At 42.6% G+C, this 21114-nt stretch overlaps 1 protein-coding gene across 1 annotated transcript in view; it reads left to right on the forward strand.

Moving 5' to 3' along the window:
• The window catches only part of LOC140190600 (exostosin-1-like), a 343177-nt gene that overhangs the window by 315600 nt on the left and 6463 nt on the right, over positions 1-21114 (forward strand). Inside the window, exons 8-10 of the mRNA XM_072247298.1 lie at positions 1957-2046; positions 6881-7041; positions 11711-11882. Coding sequence (XP_072103399.1) covers positions 1957-2046; positions 6881-7041; positions 11711-11882 — 423 coding nt within the window. The remainder of the gene's footprint in view (positions 1-1956; positions 2047-6880; positions 7042-11710; positions 11883-21114) is intronic.

Consider the following 21114-nt stretch of genomic DNA (forward strand, 5'->3'; position numbering starts at 1 on the left):
CCCATCGTCTGTCCATCACACCCAACGTCTGTCCATCACACCCATCGTCTGTCCATCACACCCAACGCCAGTCCATCACACCCAACGCCAGTCCATCACACCCAACGTCTGTCCATCACACCCAACGTCAGTCCATCACACCCAACGTCTGTCCATCACACCCAACGTCAGTCCATCACACTCATCGTCTGTCCATCACATCCAACGTCTGTCCATCACACCCAACATCAGTCCATCACACCCATCGTCTGTCCATCACACCCATGGTCTGTCCATCACACCCAACGTCAGTCCATCACACCCGACGTCTGTCCATCACACCCAACATCTGTCCATCACACCCATGGTCTGTCCATCACACCCATGGTCTGTCCATCACACCCAACGTCAGTCCATCACACCCAACGTCAGTCCATCACACCCAACGTCTGTCCATCACACCCAACGTCAGTCCATCACACCCGTCATCTGTCCATCACACCTATCCAATGTCAGTCCATCACACCCAACGTCTGTCCATCACACCCATTGTCTATCCATCACACCCAACATCTGTCCATCACACCTGTCCATCACACCTGTCCATCACGCCTATGCAATGTCTGTCCATCACACCCAACATCTGTCCATCACACCCATCGTCTTCCCTGATTAACAAAGTTTTAACAAAGAAATGCTTTAAGGTGTCTAGTATTGCCAATTCTTATTGGATGTCTTGATCAGTTGCATCAGAATCAGGTTTAATATCACTGGCATACATCATGCAATTTGATGTTTTGCGGCAGCAGTACAATGCAATATGTAATTTAAAGAACTATAAATTACAATAAGAAATAGATATAAAATATTAAGTAAGTAGAGCTAAAAGAGAAGGAATAAGATAGTGAGGAAATGATCATGGGTTCAATGTCCATTCAGAAATCTGATAGTGGAGGGGAAGAAACTGTTACCAAAACATTAAGAGTGTACCTTCAGGCTCCTGTACCTCCTTGTTGATGGTAGCAATGAGAAGAGGGCATGTCCTGGGTGATGGGGGTCTTTAATGACAGATGCTGCCTTTTTGAGGCATTGCCTTTTGATGGTGCCCTTGATGCTGAGGAGGCTGGTGCCCATGATGGAGCTGGCTGAGTTTACAATCTCCTGCAGCTTTTTCTGATCCTATGGAGTGGCCTCTCCATACCAGACATTATCTAGCCACAGTACATTTATTAATATGTACTGCTATTTTAACCAATTTGAAAGAAATTAGATTATTCACCATCCCCATGTTCACCACTATGTTAATTCCTGGCACCTCCTGGGACGGTGAGGCCAGGTATCAAGAGTTCTTAAATAACTAATGATACGGGAGAATATCTGATAACTGCCCCAGACAGCTGTGGAGGCTATGTCTTTGGGTGTATTTGAAGTGGAGGTTGATAGGTTCTTAATTAGTAAGAACATCAGAGGTCCTGGGGAGAAAGCAGGAGAGTGGGGTTGAGAGGGAAAGTAAACCAGCCATGATGTGCAGACTTGATGGGCTGAATTGCCTAATTCTGCTCCTATGTCTTATGGTCTTACCTCCCAACAGAATAAAGCAACTAGTAGGCTGCTATAGAGCTAACTGCAGGGGTAGAAATGAGAGGGCAATTAAAGCAATTTAATTAAAATTCTATGATTCACGGCAGCCCACTTATCCTGTTGCGTGTGTTCAGCCATGATAGAGTGGCAGTGAAGTTTCGATGGGCCGAATACCCTAATTCTGCTCCATTCTTTAATGGTCTTATTACCCATATTCTGTCCCACAGAGAAAGTGACAGCAGATTTGCTTCTTATCCGCTTTTCTCATTTTCTGTTATAAGGAAGTTAAAGCATCTCAACCCAAGTGGCATAGATGTTCTGAGGATGCTGACTGTATGAGAATACATTTGAGTGGAGGAGACCACTGTACTAACTCTTCTGCCTCTACTTTTTAAGACCATGAGCAGTCGCTTCTCCCCATACGATGTCATAACAACAGATGCAGTGCTGAGTCTGGACGAGGACACCGTACTTTCAACCAATGAGGTAAGTTGGGATATCACTGTTATAGGTACCCGAAGAATAAGCCTGGAAGTAATGAGGAATGTTGCTAACAGGTTCTGAACGAAATGTGGGCAAATACAACCCAGTGGTTTAAAATAATGAATATGTCAGTTAAGGACCCAGGAAAAGAAAGTTGATTACATGCAACAGAAGTTCCATGTGTTGATCATGAAACATGTATGTGAAATTATACTCTCTGTTTGAGATTTATTCATTCTAGGAACATCCTTTTGCTGAAATATAATTTACTTATTTACTTACTAGGGCTCTTAGCTCCCAGTGGGGCATAGGCCAACGATGACCTCCCACCTCCTTTGTCCTCTGAAGTTGATGCTATGGTTGGAGTTCTGTAATTGATTGTATCTGTTGTAGAGGGGATTAGCCCATACAGCTTTCACCAAGAGCCCCATTGGCTGGTCTTACCCATTTCCACCTGTCAGAATTGGGACGTGGACTTTGAGAGGGGAAAAATAATTTACTGTCAATTTCTAATTGACTGAAAAGATGGCAGTGAGGCACCATTTTGTCTCTAGCGTTCATACAATAAACAAGCTGTGTGCTGTCCACACTCTTGTACGGGTCAGGATGCTGGTGCCTGACAGAGAGTGGCCTTGCTAAGCTGCCATCAAGCCTCCAGGTGATCCTCCATATTTTCTGGTCAAGAAAGATATATCCCACTGTGTCCTACTCCTTCACCATCATCAGGAGGACATAACCACAATCATCATGAGGAAATGTTGGAGATGGATTGAGAAGAGAGGCCAACTCCATCATCAAGGCAACACTTCGCTGGGCTCCTTAAGGGCAGAGGAAATGCAAGAGACCAAAGACAACTTGATGCCATACCAGAGAGGTAAAAAGGAGGACCCTGAACCACACCGAGGGCACAGCAGAGAAGGCCAAGGACAGACAGAGGTGGAGGACCTTCATTGCTGCCTTTAAACGCCAGTGGTATAATGGTCAGTAAGTAAGTTCACACAGTGAGAGGAAAACCCTTCATAACTGCAAGGCGAAGAGTGCCAGCATTTAACGTAGTGAAAATGGAGTAATGGGAGTGATATTTTTCTAAGTTAGGGTGCTGTGCATCTCAGAAAGGAACTCGAAGGTACTATAAAGTCCTGATTATCTGTGTGTCTCATCTCCAAGAGCAATGTGTAGTTTGAGGTTTGGAGCAAAATTATTGAATAAGGCTTGCTGAGGTACAATGATGTACCATGGAGAATGGATGCCTGACCTTTTATCCAAACTTTAAAAGGGGCAGTTTAGATACATGGAAAAAGAGCAAAAAACTGGCTGTGAGAAACTTGAAAAGTAAAATAAATAAGTTTACGAAACGTGAACAATTTTCTTTGTGGAACTGTATTTTATTATACCCTTCAATTAATAAATAAAATCAAAAGAATGTGATTTTACAATTTTCATTCTAAATATTCATGGTATTCATATTACAAAAAAATACTTAAAGTGCCACACAGTTTTCAGGCCGTGTAAAAGTTTCCTGCTCAGAGAATGGTTGGTGTGTGCAGCTGTTTAAAAAAAAAAAAGAGGGATCTTTTTTAAGAGACTTTTGGATAGGTACATGGAGTGCAGAAAAATAGAGGGCTAATGGTAAGCCTAGTAATTTCTAAGGTAGGGACATATTTGGCACAACTTTGAGGGCCGAAGGGCCTGTATTGTGCTGTAGGTTTTCTATGTTTCTATGTTCTATGAACATTGAAGGTAAAAGTGCATCAGGGGTCCGGAGGTGACTAGTTCCACAAATGCCCAATCACATTTCTGAAGTGGTTCGGTCAGTTCGTAGGAGCGCTTTTACGTGACTTGAGCTAGTGAGGCCTAGCGGCACCTATCCCTCTCCAGGCCAGACCACGACTGATATCCTCCAACTCAGTGGCTCGAACACATGGCCATTGTAGTTCTTTGGAGAACTCATCTGCCCTGGCCAGTGACTACGTCGACGGGGTCCTTTGCCCAGTGGTCCCATGCTAACATCACCCCTTCAGGTCGTTTAGCCTGCCAGCTGAAGTGGTGTACCAGGGTGTGCCATGTGGAGGCAGATGTGAGAGATTTAGGAGATAGATCAGGGCCAGCAATGCCTGTCCACCCTACCAGGTAAACTGCAGCTACCGGACATCGAAGGTGCTACCTTCTATCCAAAGTCACCTACACCCCTGAACGGAACGAATCAAACAGAGTCCATATAATGTTGTGGTACTGGTGCCAAGCTGTATGGGTCCTAATGCTCTTCCCTTGGACAACATTGGTGCCCTGGAGAATGAAGACTTTCCAGGCGCAGATCCATGGTCTCGCGAGACTAACAGATGCCTTTACTTTACAAAGGGATCAGGAGTGCTTCTGCATGAAACACAAAGGATTGGCAAAAGGGTAGAGCAAGTAACTAAGGTTAATTGAAATGCTGACATTTATTGCACGAGGTGTGGAATATAAAGAAATGTATTTCGATGCAACTTTAGAAGATGCTAGTGAGTACACCTGGAGTGCTGTGTACAGTTTTGTCTCCAGAATTAAGGAAAAATATGGCTGAGAAAGACAGGGCTAAGAATATTCATAGATGAAGGGTTGATGTCTGAAGAAAGATTGATCATGTTGTGTCTATACTCATTGAGATTAGAAGAAAGAGGGATGATTGGGTCCTGAGGGGAAATGATTAGAGGCGATCAGAATCAGGTTTATTATCACTGGCATACGTCGTGAAGTTTGTCGTTTTGCAGCAGCAGTACATTGCAATGCATAATGAAAAAAGCTATGAATTACAGTAAGTGTATATAAGAAAGAAAAATTAAATAAGTAGAGTTAAAAGAGAGGGGAAATTGTGAGGTAGTGTTCATTGTCCATTCAGAAATCTGATGGTGGAGGGAAAGAAGCTGTTCCTGAATAATTGAGTGTGTGTCTTCAGGCTCCTGTACCTCCTCCATGATGGTAGCAATGAGAAAAGGGCTTGTCTTGGCTGATGGAGGTTCTTAATGATGAATGCAGCCTTTTTGAGACCGCGTTTTGAAGATGTCCTGGATGCTGGGGAGGCTGGTGCCCATGATGGAGCTGGCTGAGTTTACAACTTTCTGCAGCTGTTCTGCCTAATTGTTAGCCACTCCTCTGCTGCTCCCCGTTCTCCTCTTGACAAAGTGCCTTAAGATGTTTTGTATCCAGTAGAGAGTACACTTAAAGTCTAGTTTTAAAGGCAGCAGGTCCATCAATACGGTATTGCCTGGTGTTGTACTCATTGAATTACATTGAGCAGTGTCTCAGAGAGAGTTTCTTGGGTCAACATCCAGCTGGCTTAGATTGCCTGAGCAATTATCAGGAAGTGCGGGAGGGTATTGCACATGACTGGTTTTCTTCAATATGTTTATATGTTTAATTCCTCAGAGAGTGCATTATCCACTACAGTACTCTCTGTGGCTTTTAGTTCAGGAGTTTGTCTTTGCCGAGCAATCACTCAGATTGAAATATCATTGTTTCATTTAGCACAGATTTTAGCATGAATGAACTGAATCAATTCACGGCAGAATTCCACTTTGAATGACCCAGCACCTGTCACGCTTGGGTGACAAAGTCATTCCAATCTTCAGTTGTTCTTCAAACAGTTGATAGTTTAAGCAAGCTACATGCAGAGACTTGTTTCTCAGCAAAGCAAATGTTTAGAAGAAAACGATGGCATATTTCAATCAGGATGCCCACTGTACTTCACAGCCTTTTAAATACTTCGTCACTTGTTGTATTTTAAGAAACATGGTGGTCAGTTTGAGCACATAAGCTCCCACAAACAGCAATGGACAAGTCATCTATATTAATTATCGAAAAGGAAAACAGGCTAGGAAACTGAGGCTAACTGCTTTGATGTTATTACTTAGAGTGCAAATGCAATTATGAAGAAAGCATGGCAGCTCCTCTACTGCTTTAGGAGTTTGCGGAGAATCAGCATGACATCTCACACTTTGATAAACTCCTATAGATGAGTAGTGGAGAGCATATCGACTGGCTACATCACAACCTGGTATGAAAACACCAATGTCCTTGAATGGAAAATCCGACAAAAAGTACCATCACAGGTAAAGCCCTCCCCTCCATTAAGTACATCGACATGGAGCACTGTCACAAGAAATCAGCATTCATCAGGGACCCCCCGCTACCCAGGTCATGCTCTCTTCTCGCTGCTGCCATCAGGAAAGTAGTACAGGAGCCTCAGGACTCACACCACCAAGTTCAGGAACAGCTACTACCCTCAACCATCAGGCTCTTGAACCAAAGGGGAGAACTTCATTCAACTTCACTTGCCCGATCATTGAAATGTTCCCACAACCAATGAACTCACTTTCAAGGACTCTTCAATTCTTGTTCTCGATATTTATTGATTATTTATTTATTTATTTATTTATTTATCATTATTATTACTTATTTCTTTTTGTATTAGTTGTCTTTTGCACATTGGTTGAAATCCCAAATTGATGCAGTTGTTCATTTATTCTGTTATGGATTTATTGAGTATGCCTGCAAGAAAATGAGAAAATTAATCTCAGGGTTGCATACGGTGACATCTATGTATTTTGATAATAACCTAACTTTAAGTTTTGAACTTTGGAACATACGTGATTGGTGAGGGTAAATTTGGTGAGGTATACTCAGTGGAAGAACAAGCTGGACCAGGACAATCTACAGTCATGTCTCTCAGGGACTAAACCTATATTATCTTTTCTTCTTTATGGCAGTATGTTTTTCTGTTTGCTCTCTAAGTTGACTTTGCGTTCATGTTACTTACTTCAAGGACACAACTTGACGAGATGCTGTGTTTGCTCCCTAGGTTGACTTTGCGTTCATCGTGTGGTGCAGCTTCCCAGACAGGATCGTGGGTTACCCAGCTCGCAGTCATTTTTGGGACAGCAGCAAGGGATTGTGGGGATACACGTCGAAGTGGACCAATGAGTACTCCATGGTTTTAACTGGAGCAGCATTTTACCACAGGTAAAGTCAGCACAGAAGGAGCAGTGCTCGTGGAATCTGAGACATACTGAAACTCTTAGGCTCCTCTCACCTGTTATCTGGTCAGCACTTCCAGTAACCCCATCCCCAGGGGTCTCAGATAATAATAGAATTGTTATTCCAGAGAGAGAGAGGCCAATCAATCCATCCAATCTGTACCATCTCCTGGTATATTCATCCATCATTCCATCTGCTGTGGTGATCCTCTCTCAAGGCTCTCTCTGAAATAGAATGTCACTAAAGTTATTTTTGTGCTGTCCATTCAATTTACAATGCCAAGAAATTGATTTTATTTTGCTTTTTATCTCTGAACTAAGACTATCCTTTCTTTGGACTATTGGAAAACTCCTAATAAATGATAACTGGACCCAAGAGGCATCTTTCATTGTTCTAACAGATCCATTTTCCCAACCTGGAATCCATGGACCCTTCGGGTAATGATAGGGGTCCATAGCATAAAAAGGTTGGGAACCCATATTCTAACAGATCTATGTTCCCCAAATTGAGTAGAATAGCTTTTATTCCATTTTCATCATCATATTTTCTACTCTTTATCTTGTTATTTCATACTCATTATTTATTGCTTTTTATTTATATTTGGATTTGCATGGTCTGTTGTTCATTGATCCTAACTGATTACAGTTACTGTTCTATAGATTTGCTAAGTATGCCCACAGGAATACGAATCTCAGCATTGTATGTGGTGACACGTATGTACTCTGATAAGAAATTTTACTTTAAACGTTTGCTCCTGTCACAACAACGGTAACTGGGGTCACAACACTGCACTGACAGTACCTGCCTGGATGATGGGCTCAGGTCGACAGAGGGAGACTTAAACTTGCATCTGACTAACTCAGAGTGGAACAAAACAAGGCCAACGCCAGTTGTTCCATGCAATAATCAAAAGAAAGGCAAGCAAGGGGACTAAGAAATGGATGGGTAAAAATTTGTGTTTGTGTGTGAATCTTTATGGTTGACTAAACCTAGACAAGTCTATGCCAGATTTACTGCGCTGATGTAGGTACATTCAGTTGATTCTAGTATATCCCTCCTTCAGACGAAGTCAAAGGTACACCACTTGGAACTTCTTAGCTCATCCATCAGAACAAAACTCCACTCCTCAACTTTTGTCTCATCACTACATTATCCAGCTTTCTTAAATAGCTCTGGGCCTTTACTGACAAACGTTCCCAAGATGGCAGCAACAATTGCACACAGGCACTTCCAGCAGCAAGACCATTCCACCCTTGCCTCCTTCTTGTGACCCAATGCACTGCCTGCACTGGTGAAAGAAGCCCATCCTCTCAGGCTTCTGCCCGTCCTAACTGACTGACACTAACACCAACTTGTCCACAATCCCAGATTCTGTCACCTTCCACTTTAACCAGTGTTTCCAGTCTAGGAGTTATCTTTTGAGGCCAAATAACCACACTCTGTAACCCTGTGTGTGGTGGTCTACTCCTCCTCAAATTTCCTATCTATTTATTTACTTAGAGATACAGCACAGAATAGGCCCTTCTGGCCCTTTGAGTCACACTGCCCAGCAACCCTAGCCTAACCACAGGACAATTTACAGTGACCAACCAACCTAATTACTGATACATCTTTTGACTGTGGGAGGAAACCAGAGCATCTGGAGGAAACACATGGGCACATGGGAAGAACATAAAAACTTTCCTACAGAGGATGTCGGAGTTAGAAAATAGAACTTAAATTCAGCAGTGGAATTGATTGGTTAAGGAATAAAGAAGCAGGGAATTTCCCTGCCTTCCTTTACACAATTGGTATTTCAAAGCAGATTCAAAAATATTGTATTTTGCCTGTTATTCTTAAGGCATAGTTGTTAAACTGTGGGGCGTGACTCACAGAGGGCAATAAGCACCGGGGTCACAGCATGGGGTACTCACATCTGTGACGTGATACAGGTTTTTATGCTCTGCTGCCTTTAGGCTGTCAGATAAAACAAAACTTACCAGGAATTAAAGCTTCTCTGCCGCACTAATCCTCCCCCTTTCGGTGTAAGGCACACAACACTCAGGAAAGGGAAACCCTCCAACCATATTGAACGAATTGTGGGTTTGAAGCTCGGGCTGAGCTGATCCCCGAACTGACAAATTGCAATACTGGTAGTAATGATTCCCAAGTTGAAAGTGGCTTGGCTGTGGGAAGGTTGGGAGGGTGGGGGGTGAACAAGATGTGTCCAGAGGGAATTACTGGCAGCCACGTCCTTTGAAGGTTGGAGCTCAGTTTTATTCACTGTGCTCACTCCAATCCCACTTGTTTCACCCCTCCCCATCTCTTCTTGTCTGTCTCCTTCTCCCTTGCCTACCAATTTTCCCCTACATTATGACGCTGCAGTATTTTGACTCTAATGTGGATTTTCAGAGGCTGCGGGGACTGAACCAGCCCTAATGGGACAGTCTTCGTTACAGTCTTCATGCCTAATAATCCATGTGGGTAGCCACACCCCACGGTGCAGGGAAATTCTAACTGCAGCCTGTTAGTGTTTGAATGAGTACTTTGTCCCAGTTCACAACCTGTTTTAAGAAGTTAAAAGTTCTCCCAGAGGGCAGAAGCCCAGGTGCTTGTTGTCCTCTGTGAATTGAGCCCCACAGTTTAACAACTGTGCCTTAAGAATAACAGGCAAAGTACAATATTTTTAAAAGTTAAGAGAGGGAAAATAAGTCAGCCATAGCAGAATAGTGAAAGCAGATTCGATGGGCCAAATAGCCTAATACTGCTCCTGTGGTACTGTGCAGAAGTTTTATGCTCACATATAGTTAGGATTCTTAGACTTTTGCACGGTGCTGTATATTGGTTAAAATAGGAAGGTGGCTGGGAAACAGAAATAAGAGTACTTAGCTTTGTATTAGCTCAGTAGTATTAAATGTTATTTGGTAACTAGAAAGACATCATATACAGAACAATGCAAAAGTCTGAGACACCCTCGCTATATATATGTGCCTAAGACTATTACACAGTATTGTATTAAGTTCAGAGCAGAGCCCTGTTGCTCAGTGTTTAGTCTCCATCGATTTATCTTGGATCTAGACGTATGCTGAAGAATGCACCTACTTTAATTTGAATTGCATAATAAATTGCCATAGAATATTTTACATCAATTCAAGCAGGCGGATGAGCAGCAGTTTAGGTTATTGACAGGAAATTTATATTAAACACGCGTGGGATTTCAGTGAGACCACAACTGGTGTACTATACATAGCTCTGGTCTTCATATTACAAAGAGAATTATAAAGGCAGTGAAGAAAGATTAAATGGGATTTTGAAGATTAAAACTAGGTTATGACTATCAGGAGAGACTAAACAAGCCGGGGCTCTCTCCTAGTACCAATATCAGAAGCATTACCATCATTCATTACTCAGTTCTATTGAGCAGCCAGGGGCACCTTGAGAACACGTATCCAGAGTGCAAGTTAAACCTATAAACTTTTGGTCTTGTGCAAGAGGCATGTCCTTACCACCAGCCCGGCCGTAATCATCTCATTAAGCAATTTGGAAACCAAGGACAGGAAATCAAGCACCAAAAACAGTGTTTTTGTAACTTAAAACTGCACAATAATTGGGCTGCGGTGGACAGGAAGGCTCGACAACAGGTTGCCCAATTCATCGTCTGCAACAGCCTACCCGCCGTCAAGGACGAATATAGAGAAAGGTGCTAGAAAGGGGCCAGTATCATCATTAAGGATCCCGCCATGCTCATGGACTGTTTGTGCCACACCCATCAGGGCAGAGTCCATGCCAGGAACACCTAATTCAAAAACAGTTACTTTCCCCAAGCACTAACACCGATCAACACCTCCACCCACTGACTCCACCACTACTTTGTTATTCCCCGTCAGTCAGCTTATGTAAAGCCTAGCGTCACCTTATGGACATGCAATCAATCAATGTGTATAATCTATCTTAGGTATTTATATTTACTGAATCATAATCTGAATCAGGTTTAATATCACTGGCATATGTTGTGAAATTGCTGACTATGTGTTAGCAGTACAATGCAATACATAATTACAGAAAAAATGAATTACGGTAAATATATTAAATGGTTCAATTAAATAAGTAGTAATAAATAAAAAGTGTACTGGGTTCAATGACCATTCGGAAATCGAATGGAATGTTTTTAAAATTATTATTATTGTGTTCTTCGTGGGCACGTGGCCAAGTGGTTAAGGCATTGGACTAGCGACCTGAAGGTCGTGAGTTCGAGCCCCAGCTGGGCAACGATTTAATCACACATTTCTCTGCGACGACACTGGTGCCAAGCTGTATGGGTCCTAATGCCCTTCCCTTGGACAACATTGGTGTCGTGGAGAGGGGAGACTTGCAGCATGGGCAACTGCTGGTCTTCCATACAACCTTGCCCAGACCTGTGCCCTGGAGAGTGAAGACTTTCCAGGCGCAGATCCATGGTCTCGCAAGACTAACGGATGCCTTTATTGTATTCTTTATCTTACTGTGTGTTTTTATGCTGCATCTGGTCCGGAGTAATAATTATTTCATTCTCCTTACACTTGTGTACAGGAAAGGACATTAAACAATCTGGAATTTCAGCAATCAGGGGAACTACACACAAAGTGTTAGTGTTGATTGTTACTTTTCCTAAGTGTGTTTTTTAATGCCTTCACAGATATTATCATTACTTGTTCACAAACTACCTGCCTGCGAGTCTACACGCACTCATAGACCAGACGGCCAACTGTGAAGATATACTGATGAATTTCCTCGTTTCAGCAGTTACTAAACTTCCCTCAATCAAAGTCACACAGAAGAAGCAGTATAAAGAGACCTTGATGCAGCAGGTGTGTAGTCATTTTACATAATACATCTGCACTGAGAGCCTGCTGATGCAAACCAGCCACATAATGCACAACTGTATTTTAGAGGATAAAGTATGTCACTCCCTTGGTGTTAGTATGTCAGAGCTTAAAATGGCATGAGGGAGATTTTAATTTGTAGAATGTGTTTCAACTGGCAAAATTGCCGATCGTCTGTTAGAGGATTCTGTACTCCAAAAAGGATGTCTCAACCTTGAAGTGGGTCCAGAGAAGTTCACTGGAAAGGTGCTTGGAATGAGAAAGTATTGCAGAAATGATTTTTCTCAGAGTAGAGAAGATACAGGGGAGATTTGATAGAAATGTCCTTCCTCCCCTCCCCCCCACCTTCTTATTCTGACTTTTCCCCTTCCTTTCCAGTCCTGAAGAAGGGTCTCGATCTGAAACGTCAACTGCTTACTCTTTTCCATAGGTGCTGCCTGGCCTGCTGAGTTCCTCCAGCATTTTGTGTCTGTTGCTTTGGATTTCATGTTTTTAATAGAAATGAACCAGCTTATAAAGAGTATTGATAGATAAAAAAGAATTAATTGTTTCATTACAAAAATACAGGAAACACAATAACATTTTTAAAGCAGAAAACTGTGGTCTGGAATGCAGATAACTGATGGAAACGATTTCATCAGGGACATTCAAAGAGAAATAGGTGGGAAGACAGTGAGTTAGGGTTCAGGCAAGGAACCATTATAATTTTAAAAGGGAGAAAGTCATGAAGGGGGTTGTGCCCAGGTTAGTACAAGATTTTACAATACCAGTGACCCAGGTTCAATTCCTGCTGCTGCCTGTACAGAATGTGCACATTTTTCAATCCTGGTCACCTCTTTCTAAAAATATGATTTTAATTTTTTTTAACCAGCAGAGCCATTCCTCCTCCTCTGGCTATCTATCTGTCCTTTCAAAAGACTGTATTCTGGGATATTCATTTTCATTTTTAAATCTTTTTTTATTAATTATTATTGAAAATCAACAACAAAGAAAAATACATGAAGATAATCAAGACAACATATCCATATGTAGAATAAGAGTTAAACTATCAACCAAACTGAACAATATATCAATAATAATTTAAAAAAACAAAATGTTAAAGCTATTTTTTTTGAGAAAAAAGAAAGAAAGAAAGAAAAAAAGAACCCCTACTAACTAAAACAAAAAAACCCCTAATAACAAAAAACGGAGGAAAAAACCCATTTGGAGCACAAACCCAGAGCTATGCGCCATACAAGCTTGCATAAAAAAGACATCAATCCGCCAACCAAATCCATTTACCCAAGCATCAGAAAAGGACCATCTTTATTAACTCAAATCAAATGATAATAATGGGCAAAAGACGCCCATCTTTTCTCAAAGTCAAATCTAGGATCAAAAGTTTGATTTCTAATTTTTTCCAAACTAAGACAAAGCATCACCTGAGAGAACTATTGTATCAAAGTGGGAGCAGAGGCGTCTTTCCATTTTAATAAAATAGCCCTTCTAGCCAATAATGTGACAAATGCAATTACGTGTTGGTCTGATATTGAAATACCATGAATATATTGAGGAATTATACCAAACAAAACTGTCAATTTATTAGGTTGTATTCTGGGATATTAAACTCCCAACTGTAATCGTCTTTCAGCCGTGACTCCATGATACCCACAAGATCATGCCTGCTAATCTCTAACTGCGATAAAAGATAATATATTGTTGGTTTAGTAGAGTTTGGGCCTCCGGCATCACATCACCAAACATTAACTAAGAGGGAAAAGATTAAATACCAGAGTGGTAAATAAGCAAGAAATATTCAGGAGATTTTCAAAATGTCTACATGAATATTGAGGAGAGTTGGCCCTTCAGAGACAGAAGGAGGACAAATTATTATGGAAAACAAAGAAATGGCTGAGGCATTAAACAAGTTACAATGGGGAACAGGGAAATGGGAGGTAATATAAAAGTATTTTATTTCTGCCTTCATTGCAGAAGGCTCTAAATATACCAGAGAAGCAGCTAGTGCCATTGAGAAACAGGGGAATTGAAGTCCTAAAAAAAATTAGGGAGTTTCTTAAAATTATGAGTTTCTGATCGTGTCCACGATATCCTGAAGTGGGAAGGTGAACAGCCAGAGGTCGCGGTATATATTGGTACCAACGACGCAGGTAGGAGAAGGGAGGAGGTCCTGAAAACAGACTACAGGGAATTAGGAAAGAAGCTAAGAAGCAGGACCTCAAAGGTAGTAATCTCGGGATTACTGCCTGTGCCACCCAACAGTGAGTATAGGGTGGAGGTGGAGGATAAATGCGTGGCTGAGGGATTGGAGCAGGGGGCAGAGATTCAGATTTCTGGATCATGGAGACCTCTTTTGGGGTAGGCGTGACCTGTACATAAAGGACTGGTTGCACTTGAATTGGAGGGAGACCAATATCCTGGCTGGGAGGTTTGTTAAGGTTATTGGGGAAAGTTTAAACTAGAATTGCTGGGGGGTGGGAACCGAACTGAAGAGACGGAGGAAGGGGCAGTTGGCTCACAAATAGAGAAAGCTTGTAGGCAGTGTTAGAGGGAGAATAGGCAGGTGATAGAGAAGGAATGAACTCAGACTGATGGTTTGAGATGTCTATTTTAATGCAAGAAGCATCATGAACAAAGCGGATGAGCTTAGAGCGTGGATCAGTACTTGGAGCTGTGATGTTGTGACCATTGCAGAGACTTGGATGACTCAAGGGCAGGAATGGTTACTTCAAGTGCCAGGCTTTAGATGTCTCAGAAAGGACAGGGAGGGAGTCAAAAGAGGTCGGGGCGTGGCACTGTTGATCAGAGATAGTGTCACAGCTGCATGAAAGGAGGAAGTCATGGAGGGATTGTTTACGGGGTTTAGGAACAGGAAGGGGTCAATAACTCCACTGGTTTTTTTCATAGACCTCCCAATAGTAACAAGGACATCGAGAAGCAGATAGGGAGACAGATTCTGGAAAGGTGTAATAACAATAGGGCTGTCATGGTGGAAGAATTTAATTTCCCAAATATTGATTGGCATCTCCCTAGAGCAAGGGGTTTAGATGGGATGGAGTTCGTTAGGTGTGTTCAGGAAGGTTTCCTGACACAATATGCAGATAAGCCTACAAGAGGAGAGGCTGTACTTGATCTGGTATTGGGAAATGAACCTGGTCAGGTGTCAGGTCTCTCAGTGAGAAAGCATTTTGGAGTCAGTGATCATAATTCTGTCTCCTTTATGATAGCATTGGAGAGGGATGGGAACAGACAAATTAGGAAAGCGTTTAATTAGAGTAAGGGGAAATAAGAAGCTGTCAGGCAGGAGCTTGGAAGCATAAATTGGGAACAGATGTTCTCAGGGAAGTGTATGGCAGAAATGTGGCAAATGTTCAGGGGATATTTGTGTGGCGTTCTGCATAGGTACATTCCAATGAGACAGAGAAAGGATGATAGGATACAGGAACAAAGGCTGTTGAAAATCTAGTCAAGAAAAAAAGAAAAGCTTATGAAAGGTTCAAAAAACTAGGTAATGATAGAGATCTAGAAGATTATAAGGCTAGCAGGAAGGAACTTAAGAATGAAATTAGGAGAGCCAAAATGGGCCTTGAAAAGGCCTTGGCAAGCAGGATCAAGGAAACCCCAAGGCTTTCTTACAAGCATGTGAAGAGCAAGAGGATAAACCATGAGAGAATAGGACCAATCAAGTGTGACAGTGGAAAAGTGTGTATGGAGCTGGAGGAGATAGAGGAGGTACTTTCTAAATACTTTGCCTCAGTGTTCACTGTGGAAAAGGACCTTGGCGATTGTAGGGCTGACTTACAGCGGACTGAAAAGCTTGAGCATATAGACATTAAGAAAGAGGATGTGCTGGAGCTTTTGGAAAGCATGAAGTTGGATATGTCACTGGGACCGGATGAGATATACCCCAGGCTACTGTGAGAGGTGAGGGTGGAGATTGCTGAGCCTCTGGCGATGATCTTTGCATCATCACTGGGCATGGGAGAGGTTCTGGAGGATTGGAGGGTTGCAGATGTTGTTACCTTATTCAAGAAAGCGAGTAGGGATAGCCCAGGAAATTATAGACCACTAGTCTTACTTCAGTGGTTGGTAATCTGATGAAGAACCTGAGAGGCAGGATTTATGAACATTTGGAGAGGCATACTATGATTAGGAATAGTCAGCATGGCTTTGTCAAAGGCCTTAAGAGCCTGATTGAGCTTTTTGAGGATGTGACTAAACACATTGATGAAGGTAGAGCCGTAGATGTAGTGAATATGGATTTCAGTAAGACATTTGATAAGGTACCCCATGCAAGGCTTATTGAGAAAGTAAGGAGGCATGGGATCCAAGGAGACCTTGCTTTGTGGATCCAGAATTGGCTTGCCCACAGAAGGCAAAGAGTGGTTGTAGATGGGTCATATTCTGCATGGAGGTCAGTGACCAGTGGTGTGCCTCAGGGATCTGTTCTGGGACCTCTTCTCTTCATGATTTTTATAAATGACCTGGATGAGGAAGTGGAGGGAGTGGTTAGTAAATTTGCTGATGACACAAAGGTTGGGGGTGTTGTGGATAGTGTGGAAGGCTGTCAGAGGTTACAGCGGGACATTGATAGGATGCAAAACTGGGCTGAGAAGCGGCAGATAGAGTTCAACCCAGATGAGTGTGAGGTGGTTCATTTTGGTAGGTCAAATATGATGGCAGTATATGGTATTAATGGTAAGACTCCTGGCAGCGTGGAGGATCAGAAGGAGCTTGGGGTCCGAGTCCATAGGACACTGAAAACTGCTGCACGAGTTGACTGTGTGGTTAAGAAGGCGTACGGTGCATTGACTTTCATAAACCATGGAATTGAGTTTAAGAGCTGAGAGGTAATGTTACAGCTATATAGGACCCTGGTCAGACCCCACTTAGAGTACTATGCTCAGTTCTGGTCACCTCACTACAGGAAGGATAGTCAGAGGCTTTTTCCCAGGGCTGAAATGGCTAACATGAGATAGCAGATTTAAGGTGTTTGGAAGGAGGTACAGAAGAGATGTCAGGGGTAAGTTTTTTTTCTTACACACAGAGAGTGGTGAGTGCCTGGAATGGGCTGCCAATGACAGTGGTGGAGGCGGATACAATAGGGTCTTTTAAATGACTCCCAGATAGGTACATGGGTAGGTACATGGAGCTTAGAAAAATAGAGGGCTGTGGGTAATCCTGGGTAATTTCTGAAATAAGTACATGTTCGGAACAGCATTGTGGGCTGAAGGGCCTGTATTGTGCTGTAGGTTTTCCCTGTTTCTCTGAAACCAGCAGCCAACAATTCTCCTCAATATGACAACGTGTTCTGGAGGTGGCTTCAGAGATCATGGACCCATTGTTTGATGAGGCAGGAGGAATGGCAAGGTGGAAGGAACAGCAATAACAACCTGCCCCTTATTAATGTGAACAACCTTAGTCCTGCACTCTCACCCACAGGAAAATGTTTCTTTTCTACCCTCTAAGTTCCTTACAATACACTGTAATCCCAGATTTAAGTAGACCCTTATCCTTATAAATTTCAAGCCAGGCACTCCTTCCTTCATAATAGTAAGGAGACTTAAAAATTGTCTATTAAAAAGTACCCTTGGGTGTAGTCATTATGTAGTCACTTGATTGCCAATGTGAAACTCAAACTCAGTGACACTGAAATGGGATGGGGAATGATGCTGTGCTTGGGCCAAATGACTAGACAGGATGTCGGACAGATATCATTACAAGGAATACATCATTAGAAATAGAATCCAGCAATCAGTGTTGGTACCCTGATTCTGCTGCTGAATAATGATAGCATCATAGCAATATTCCAGTGATAAGCTCACCATCTGTCTGTGCTGCCGTGATCAATAATCACCGGTGATTAATGTGGTGTGATGCTCAATACACGAGTTGGACCAAAAATGTTTTGTTGACATTAGCAGCTACCAGTGAAAAATGATCAGTTTGTAATATTTATGTCAGGTTTGACTTAATTATGTATGTGTTGTGTCATTAAAATTCTGTAAGTAATGCCCCTGTAACATTGGCAACACGCACACCAAATGCTAGAGGAACTCAGCAGGCCAGGCAGCATCCTGATGAAGGGTCTCGGCCCAAAACGTCACCTGATTATTCCTTTCCATAGTTGCTGCCTGGCCTGCTGAGTTCCTCCAGCGTTTTGAGAGTATTGCCTTGGATTTCCAGCTCCTGCAGATTTTCTCATGTTTGTGGTCCCTTTGACACTGCTGTTCACAGTTCTCCTGTATGTGTATCGTTTCAAGTTATTGATTTTGCCTATCTCTTAATTCAAGAGCCATTTTGACTTAAAACAAAACAAACTCAGATTAAAGTTAGACTCCCCTTGGGATGAAGGAAGTGGTGGGGAATTAGATTTCTAGAGATGTACAGCAGAGAAACGGGCCACCTGCCCCACCATGAGAATGCCAAGCTCTTTGCTCATCTACACCCATTACTTTTGCCCACATTAGATCTGTATCTCTCTTTGGCTTTGCCTAATCAAGTGCCAGTCTAAATTACTCTGATACAAATGATTGGTTCTGATTCCACCACCTATTCTGGCAGCAAATGCCAGACACCAACTAACTTATACAGTATTTTAAAAAATCCCCTTAGATAGTCTTCCCTTCCCCTGTAAGCTACGCAGTCTGGATCTTGATACACACAGCAGAAAAAGCTGCTGACTACCGACCCATCTCTAGGCTTCTTACTGATTTGTAGCTCTCAATCAACTTTCAGTTCTGTTACCACAAGACTTGATAGTTCCAGAGTTCTCCTGGTCAGTCCACAGCTTCACATTCCAAGAAGTTATTAAAAACTGTCAACCATTTCGTAACTCATAACGAGTCTTAACCATATAACCATATAACAATTACAGCACAGAAACAGGCCATCTCGGCCCTTCTAGTCTGTGCCCAATGCTTACTCTCACCTAGTCCCTCCGACCTGCACTCAGCCCATAACCCTCCATTCCTTTCCTGTCCATATACCTATCCAACTTTTCTTTAAATGACAATATCGAACCTGCCTCTACCACTTCTACTGGAAGCTCGTTCCACACAACCACCACTCTGAGTAAAGAAATTCCCCCTCGGGTTACCCCTAAACTTTTGCCCCCTCTCAACTCATGTCCTCTTGTTTGAATCTCCCCTACTCTCAATGGAAAAAGCCTATCCACGTCAACTCTATCTATCCCCCTCATAATTTTAAATACCTCTATCACGTCCCCCCTCAACCTTCTACGCTCCAAAGAATAAAGACACAACTTGTTCAACCTTTCTCTGTAACTCAGGTGCTGAAACCCAGGTAACATTCTAGTAAATCTCCTCTGTATTCTCTCTATTTTTTTGACATCTTTCCTATAATTCGGTGACCAGAACTGTACACAATACTCCAAATTTGACCTTACCAATGCCTTGTACAATTTTAACATTAATCCTCCATTACATACTTGGCTACTGACAAACACCAGCTTCTGGTCTGGCAATTCTTCCCATTTACAACTCTCATCACTCCACAGGATTAACTTTCCTACCACACTAGCCATCACCAATGATACAAGATTTGAAAACCTGCTCTCCCCAGTTCAGGATTTCTACATACCCCCAAACTGCACCTCCAATATTGAACACCTGGGCCCTCAGCATTAGAATTCTCTTCTCGTAACGTCCACCTGCTCCATTCCCTCTTTCTCTTCCATTAAGACACTCCTTAAGGTCTCAGATTCAAATTCATTTACGAGCAAGAGAAGGTCTGCAGATGCTGGAAATCCAGGCAACACACACAAAATGCTGGAGCAACTCAGCGGGCCAGGCGGCATCTGTGGAAAAAAGTACAGGCGAGACCCTTCAGGCTGAGACTGTTCCGGCATTATGTGTGTGTTGTTCAGATTCATTTATTTATCACGTGTACATTGAAACATACAGTGAAATGCGTTGTTTGCATTGACAGCAACACAAAAAGGATGTGCTGGGGGGTGGGGGGCAGCCTGCAAGTCTCGCCACACATTCCGGCACCAACATAGCACGCCCATAATGTTCAGCAGAACAACACGAGCAACAGAAGTAACAACAGCAACAAAAAAACCCAGCAAAAACAAGCCCTTTTCCTCTTTCCCACTCACCCACACATTCACACACACACACACCTCTAACCTCAGGACAGGCTCCCTCCGGGCGTCTAGTCTACAGTCTGGCCCAGATTAGCAGACATCAGGCGTACAACTTCCAGACATGCTATCGGTCTCCCGGCTTGCAGGCCTGCTGCCCTTGTCTCCCGGTCTGCTCCTTAGTGTCACTTTCTGAAGCTTTGTTATCCGCAAGGTAGCCATGGCTGGGACTAGCAGGCTTTCCTGGAATTCAGTATTTTACCTTCAAGGCACTGTTCTAAGAAAAAACAAATGCACATCAGGAGGATAGACTTGGCAGGCAGCTAATAGCACGAACTCAGAGACAGGGCTGGAGGAAGATCACATGATGAAACGTGGAATATAGAAATGGAAGCCTTGTGTGTGTGCACATGTGTGGATGTCGGGGGAGAGTGGAATGGAATTGTGCTGTGATGTGCTGCCACAGAGGCAGCAGCAACTAAAATGTACATCACACTAGTAAACTTCGTGAAAACTTTCCACAAGAACATTATCTGAGAAGCTTGAAACACAGGCATGCAGGGAAATATTAAAAGAGGTTGTCAAAGCACAGTCAAAGACTTTTAACTTATTGCCCGTTACGCCCGCTGGTGTTTAAGACAGCAATCTGCCCTACCTCCATCTGTCTGTCCTTGGCCACTCAGATGTAGAAAGGTTCTTCATTGCTGTTTCCATAACAAGAGACTTTAAAGGTCAAAGTAAATTTATAATTAATGGACATGTATGTCTCCATATAACACTCTGAGATTGATTTTCTTGCTGGCATTCACAGTAATTGCAGGAAACAGAATAGAATCAATGAAAGACTGCTCCCAGCAGGACAAACACCCAATCTGTAAAAGACAACAAGCTGTGCAAATACAAAAAGAAAATATTAATAATAATATTAATAAGTAAATAAGCAATAAATATGGAGAACATGAGATGAGTCTTTGAAGATGACTTGATATGTTCTGGGAATAGTTCAGTGATGGGGTAAGTGAAGTTGTGTTCAAGTGCCTGATGGTTGAGGAGTAATAGCTGTTCCTGAACCTGGTGGTGTGAGTCTGGAGGCTCCTGTACCTCCTTCTTAAT

This window comes from Mobula birostris, chromosome 30, assembly GCF_030028105.1.
Source record: "Mobula birostris isolate sMobBir1 chromosome 30, sMobBir1.hap1, whole genome shotgun sequence".
Classification (NCBI taxonomy): Eukaryota; Metazoa; Chordata; class Chondrichthyes; order Myliobatiformes; family Myliobatidae; genus Mobula; species Mobula birostris.